The 7184-nt window shown below is 36.8% G+C and overlaps 1 protein-coding gene across 1 annotated transcript in view; it reads right to left on the bottom strand.

Moving 5' to 3' along the window:
- The window catches only part of capn7 (calpain 7), a gene marked incomplete in the record, with an annotated part of 17682 nt that overhangs the window by 2627 nt on the left and 7871 nt on the right, over positions 1 to 7184 (bottom strand). The window contains 11 exon segments of the mRNA XM_014032170.1: positions 148 to 240; positions 859 to 989; positions 1992 to 2054; positions 3745 to 3890; positions 4234 to 4309; positions 4434 to 4569; positions 4780 to 4879; positions 5124 to 5268; positions 5463 to 5583; positions 5710 to 5816; positions 5933 to 6079. Of these exon segments, the coding sequence (XP_013887624.1) occupies positions 148 to 240; positions 859 to 989; positions 1992 to 2054; positions 3745 to 3890; positions 4234 to 4309; positions 4434 to 4569; positions 4780 to 4879; positions 5124 to 5268; positions 5463 to 5583; positions 5710 to 5816; positions 5933 to 6079 (1265 nt within the window).

Below are 7184 nucleotides of genomic sequence, written 5' to 3'. Positions count from 1 at the left end.
GAGTTGCCGCCATGTGATTGGCTGATTAGAAATTAAGTGTTAACGAGCAGTTGGACAGGTGTACCTAATAAAGTGGCCGGTGAGTGTATTTCAATAACAACAAGTATTTTAAGCTGTCCATGTGGAACCATGTGGTCACTGCTGCACCTGTAATCTCCACTGCTTTTCTTCTGGAAGGCAGCCGGGCCTGGATCACCCACCGTCGACACCGTCACCATCTCAAACCCAACGCTGTACTGCCTGAAGGCACAAAGCAGGGAGTTTTAAATGCACACTGATGACACAATGACATTACAAACACACAACTTCATCATTTGTTTTGCAACTCGTTAGAAAAGACATGAGGAGTCTTTTTTTGCCATTTTTTCCAGTTCGCTCTTCATCTTTTGCTTGAAGGTTTACAGCTCTGCATAGCAAACAAGCATAGACATCATAAGCACATGGCTAACTGACTTCTTGTTAGAAAGGCTTGATTGCATAACCAATCCACCAGAGAGGGCAAAGAGGTAGAAAACTGAGATTTTATGCTGCACAAGGAAAGTTAGTTACTGATTTAGTTTTCAAGACTACACTTAATTTAGAACTGGAGAAAGAAACAATATAATCTGCACTGCTTATTGAAATGTGATCATTAATTACAAACTAGGAATCTCACCTGCAGACATGGACACTAACAAACTTGTTATTGATATTCCACTAAACAGATTACAAGCTAAACTAATAATTTCTCAGCTGTATTTTTACCCTTTCAAATGTTGGGTAAACACCAAATTATTTGGATGCAAATTTACAAGCATTATAATTTTTTTTTAAAAAAATCAGAGTTAAAGTGAAGTTCTGGTCTGGAATGAGCCCAACCTGGATCCACGCAGCTCAATGAGCAGTGGTCCGGACCGCTCCAGGTTTATCTGATAGATGGGGTTGTGTTTGTAAGAGTCCTTATAGTTTCCACATCCACCAGCACTGAGACCTTTCCACTGGCCGTTGATCTGAGGAGAAAGTCACAAATATCACCACCTTCGGCAGAGTGACAGGCAGGACACTCCGACTGATGTTTTTCTGTTAAAAACGAAAAAAACATCAGTAATCCTAAACCTTTCAATGTCAACAGGTGTAGGGCAATCTGCTGTAAAGTAGCAGAAACTCGCAGAAAAATAGCTAGAAAGGTAGCTGAAAATGCAGAACACTAAAATAAGCAGAAAAAAATAAAGAGCACACTTGCCGAATTAAGCAAAAAAAATTGAGGAAATTAAAACAAAAATTTTWAATTAGCTTTAAAAAAGCTCAAATTAGCAGTTAAACAGTACCTCGAAAAACCAAAAAGGCTGAAATTAGCAGAAACCAACTAAAAGGAGCATATAAAGCTCAGACAAAAAGCTGAAATTAGTAGAACCTGAAAGGAGCTAAATAAGCAGAAAAACACCAAAACAAGCAGAAAACCCCCACAAAAGACTGAATTAAGCAAAAAAAAGGCAGAAATTAACAAAAATTGTCAAATTAGCTAAAAAAAAAAACCCAAATTAGTGAAAAAATTGTTAAACAGTACTCGAAAAAAATTTTCATCAGCAGAAAGCAGCTGAAAGGAACTGAAGGAAGCTGAAATTAGCACACACAAGTTAAAACAAATAGAGCAGGTGAAAGAAGTGAAAGGTTGTAAACAGCACAAAATGTTTGAGGGATTTGAAAGAAACTATTACTGGTAATTTTCAAACAGAAAAAAGTGGCTGAAAAAGACAAAAATTTCAAAACTACACTAATACAAAAATCATAGCAGGAATGTCCTGAAGGAGCTGAACACTTTGATATATGAATTGTTGAAATAGAACAAAACTGTAAAAGACGTTAGCAGCCAAAAAAAAAAAAAAGTGTGAATGCTTTAGAAACATTCACACAATTACTTCTGTCTTATTAAGGAATTAAATTTACAGATTTGATACAAGTTGTACACTGCAAAGCAGCAGGTCTTACTTGTAGATGTATGAAGCACGTACCCGTTTTGTATGAGTGAAGGGATTTGGTATCTTGGAGAAGGAGAATTTGCATCCTGTGTACACCTATATAAAGAAAAAAATGTTCATTGTTAACAGGTAACTTAATTAAAAAAAAGAAGCAGCAGCAATCCAACAATCATTCAGCAAAAATACATTTAATTTTTCACTTTCTGTATTTTATAAGCAAAATGATGCATCACAATTTTCTATATCTTAGCTTGAAACAAAGTTGGGACTGTATATGTACATGTGCTGAAAAAAAAAATCTGAATTTCAGCTTTGTTCTGGCAGAGGAGCATTGCAGAATAAAATCACATTTAACGCTTAGATCTCTAGTTGAAACTCTTCAGGAGAAATAGGTTTAGTCAGTTATTCTCCAGATGAATCTCCAGCAGAAAGTGATCTAAGCTGAAGGGGGATGAGGAGGTTTTCACCCTCAGCTTGTAGGAAGGAGAGAAAGAGTGAGAGAGAAAGCCTGTAAAAGCCTGTAATAATTACAGCGATTGTGTTACACGGACACGCAAACAGTAAACACAGCCTTACAGCTGAGACGTGTAACGAATGCATGTTCTTTTTAATGAGTTATTTCAGCATAAACAGCTCTCCAAAGGCCATCTCTTTTTCAGTTCGCAGGGAAAAGTCTATGAATAATAAATAACTAAAGAGAAGTATTTGGGTCACACGTGTACACACCCATCAGCACACACACACAGAGACACACTTAAAAGATCCCAACTCTCTGAACTAGTCTGAGGGAACTGACGTTTATCAAATGAGCGAGCTTAGAAAAACTATTGGACTGATGAATTTAATTTACAGACAGAAAACCAGCCACTGCTCCTAACTGGATGAGAATACATTTGTGAAAATAAACAGAAAAGGACCAGCAGACATTATTTTGACTGCAGTATAAAAAAGTTCAGACTGTTGGGAGTTCACGTTGTGCGTTATAGTAAAGAAGCATTTGGTGTTTTCTTTGCACTTGTCCAAACCAATAAGAAACATGAAATTTGATTTATAAATCTAAAACAATTTCCATATTGTAGTCTTTTGAGGTGATATGAACCCGACTTGTATGAGCTTATTTTTTTTTTACCTTGGTAATTAAATAGTGAGATTAAAAGCAAGTATGACATGCCAACACATAATCTGTGTTGATGTTCTGAGAAAATGCAGCAGTTTTAGTGTGGACTCATGGAAATCTGCTGAAACACACTACACACGGCCTATTTAATTAAATCGCTCACAGCTTGGGGGCCTGACATCTTGTGGTGGTGGGGTCCCATTAATGGTAGGTGAAACGCTGCAGCATGTAACAAAACAAGTATTACCTTTAACTTTTTTTAATTATTTTGTTGCATTGAAACATAGATTTAAAATTTACAAATGATTTGAAACAAAATTTTTATATTAAATTAAATGAAGTTAAGTGGGAGGGGTCTCACAGGCTTGCTGGATAGAATAGCCCTGCACTAGACATTAGCTAGCTATTTCACCCTTTTGTCACTATGCTGTAAAAAAGTTTAATTTTCTTCTTTGTCCTGCAGTTTGGATTTAAATGAAATAAAATACTCATGTTTGAACCATCCATATGATTTTTCTTAAATTTTCATTCAGTTTTTATCATTTTCTGTGACAGATAAAAAAAAACATTTTGAAGATACCAAACGCTAAACAATAAAAAATAAGCTTTTTTACAAATAATTTTGTATTAAATCGTTCAAGCATTAAAGTTCTAAATGGTGTCTCTCACCCTCAGTGTGTAGTTGATGGTGTTCTGTTTCTCATACTGGGAAACCACCAGAGTGAAGGTGTGTGTTCCTGCGGTGGTCAGCCTCATCTTGGTCAGGTAGTGGGGGCTGTTGATGCGGATTCCATCAATGTAAGGTGGGGGTTCGGCTGCAGAGGAACGAAGAAAAGAAATAAAACCACAGCAACGCTGAGCTTACATTGACCTTTCTTCAGTCTCATTAGGTTTATACACTAAAAGTGGAAGAACGAATCATTTTTTATTATTATTTTCGAGAGCTCCTCTCTACAGCCGTAACTTGTCTTTGTGAACCGAGCCGTGTATCACAGAAATAGGCTTTCTCTAATAGACTAATGTTTCTTCAGGACACCTGACCTTGCTGTGAGACTGTAAGGTGGAAATAAAGGTGTGACAGACAAACTGCTGATGTGAATCATTTACAGGGTTCAGTGAGACAAAAAGAAAAAAAAAAGTTTCAGCATCAGACGTCACCTGGGTAGTAAACCTTCTTGCCATCTGTCTTGTAAACAACCAGTGTGATAAACTCCCTGTTTTGAGCAAAATCATCCTGTGTGAACAAACAAACAGTCGCCAGATTAAATCAGAACATCCTAATAAAATTAAATACTATAAAATTAGGCTTGACTGAAATACAAACACATCGTGGTGTTGCTCTGTCAGGGTGTCCTGACCTTGTCAGTGATGTGTCTGGTGAGCAGCACCCAAACCGCAGCGCCCCCTGCTGGACACTGAACCTCCAGCTTGTACTGAGGATTGTTGGCGAGACTGTAGACGTCCTTCACTGGTCCCTGCTTTCCATCCCAGCTACTGTAAAAGATAAAACAAACAGAAATATCAACTTGAAACTGTGTTTTTTTTAATAAGTAAAATTAATAAATCCCTTATTTAAACACAATCCAGCTCATAACATTTAAAACTAAGCATTTGGGGACACTCATCTATATCAGGCACAGAGAAAATGTATATTTTTACCCAAAACTTAAGTAGTTATAGCAAAATGGGTATTCAGACACATACCTATGAATACAGGAGGAATCCTTAAACAGACCAGGGCTCCAGCTTAGATAAATGACATCATAGTATTGACAGAGATCCTCCCAAGCAATCCAAAAAACACCTGGAAACCAACAAAATCCCCAACGTTGTTTTAAAATCATTTAAACGACTCCAAGTAGCAAAAATATATTATGTTGTTTCATTTTCTTAGTTATACAAAGAGCTACATTTCCTGTAAGCTTTAGCCAACAGAAAATGCACCGTGGAAGGCTTTTACACAACAAAAGCTACAAAAATTACTTCAATTTTAAACGCAGCATATCATTTCCTCTGATTAATAAAAAAAAAGAAAAATAAAGGCCCACCATTATCAAACTTCTGTGCTGTCTTGGAGTCAAAGTTGAGGTATTTGAGGAGCTCCGGAGTCCAGTTTTTCTCATCGCGCTCGCTGTAGCGCCCCTTCCACCGCAGATGACTCCACGGATTCTTCAGCTGCAGAAAACGCATTCCCTACAAGAAAAAAAGTCAATGAGAAAAGAAGCTTACTATTTAACGCAGAATTTACAATGTTATTCAGTAAAGTGACAGATGTTCTCAGGAGTTGAGTCAGAGAGTATACAAAAACTTAATTTTCTGTTTTTACACTCAGGATAAATAGAGGAGCTCTCTGAACAACAGAGCAATATTAAACTCATAACTCTAACCTTGTATTCCCTGATGTCAAGAACTGCATAGGCGTGAGTTGGCACTAAACCCCATCTCTCTCCTTCCTCCTCTGTCATCACCCCTGTCGCTGTGGTGATGAGAACGTCACCCTTGTGAAATCTGGAAATGAAAAGGTGATGCAAACGGAGAGGGAAGATGAAGAAAAATAAAAAAGGAGAGACGGGGCAGAAGTCATCTACAGCTGAATCTGGGAAGTTTTCATGCAAGTTTCCAAAAATGAATCACCTCTGAAAGAGCATGCGGAAGGTGTCTTCCTTGTTAAAGGACTGATTGTCAGAGTGCATAGCAATGCGCTCGGGGATCCAGCCAGTGAGTGCATGCAGATCAATATTCTGCAAAGAACACAATTTAAGAAAACGTGACTTTTACTGACAACTGTTGGTGTCAGTTTTACCACAGCTGGTGGACTTATCACAGGTCCGATTGTAAAGTCTCATTATTTACTCACCGAGTTGGAGCCAGGGAAATCGTAGCCACCCATCACTTTCATGTAAGCCTTTTCTATCAGAGAAACCCACAGCTCATTTTTGTTGCTGGAGTAGGAGCACAGCAGCTCTCCATTATGATCCACTGGGAGGTAGTCATCTATAATCACCTAGAAGACGGACATATTGGTAGTTAGATAAACAACATGTGGATAGGTCTGACCAAAATAAACAAACAAACAGATCATGTATTTTGTCTGTATATACATGAATAGGTGCAAAAAAAAGCCTAAAAATTTCTAGAGAATTCAGTGATGAAAATACAAATTTAATCTGAACTTCTTAGTTTGTACACAGTTGGATTAATGCCAGTTCTCACTGTTGGACTCATCACGAAATCACAGGAAACTGTGTCATAAAACAAAGTGTTTTAGTCAAGGAGTTTATACAGAACAGCTGGAGTGCACAGAAACCACGTGACCATGTGATCGGCTGGTGAAGCTAACAGCTAAAGCAAAACGGTCAAGAGTCTGGATTTCCCATTACTGTACATGTTGACAACAGAGCAGGAAAATAGGACTGACGATGTAGAAATCATTAAAACTATTAATAATAACACTAACCCAATTATTATTAATATTTTACAGTTTATAAAATATGTCTAATGTTTTAAATAATGCAAGAAAAGCTGTTTGTGTTATGGATTTATTAACAGAAGATAAACAGGAAAACATCTCATTTTACAACACAAGTCAGCAGATTTGATCTTATTTAGCTCAATGTGATCTGAGCAGAACATAATGTAACAGTTTACAATTAAAATAATCTTATAAAGTCCATGTAATCACTGTTATACATTGAGCTGGTTAGCAGATGTTAGCTTGTGGAGCATATATACAGAGTTTAGCACTGTTGAATCATGCTACAATTTAACACAAACCATTAGATATTACTTTGTCCTCTGATTAATATTTAGACCTACAGAGTGTAAAATAATATTATAAATGTGAGTATTTTTAGGTTTCTGTTAGAGGAACCTGCTTGTTGAGAAGATGGTTAGCTAATAGAGACAAGTTTCATCTTATAACCAGAGAACATTTTCTAACTGTTGACTGGTAAAYATGAAATTTCTTATTTTTTATGACAGTAAAAAGAAATAATAAATATACTTTATTACTAGATGAAGTCATAATTTTTCAACTAGCTAAAGTTTAAGTTACAGGCTGACTTCAGGTCTGTTTTAGATCATTGTTACTTTAGCCTGGTTTAAACCAG

The sequence above is a fragment of the Austrofundulus limnaeus genome, unplaced genomic scaffold (genome assembly GCF_001266775.1).
Source record: "Austrofundulus limnaeus strain Quisiro unplaced genomic scaffold, Austrofundulus_limnaeus-1.0 Scaffold1387, whole genome shotgun sequence".
NCBI lineage: Eukaryota > Metazoa > Chordata > Actinopteri > Cyprinodontiformes > Rivulidae > Austrofundulus > Austrofundulus limnaeus.
This window is presented reverse-complemented; position numbering and strand designations above follow the sequence as displayed.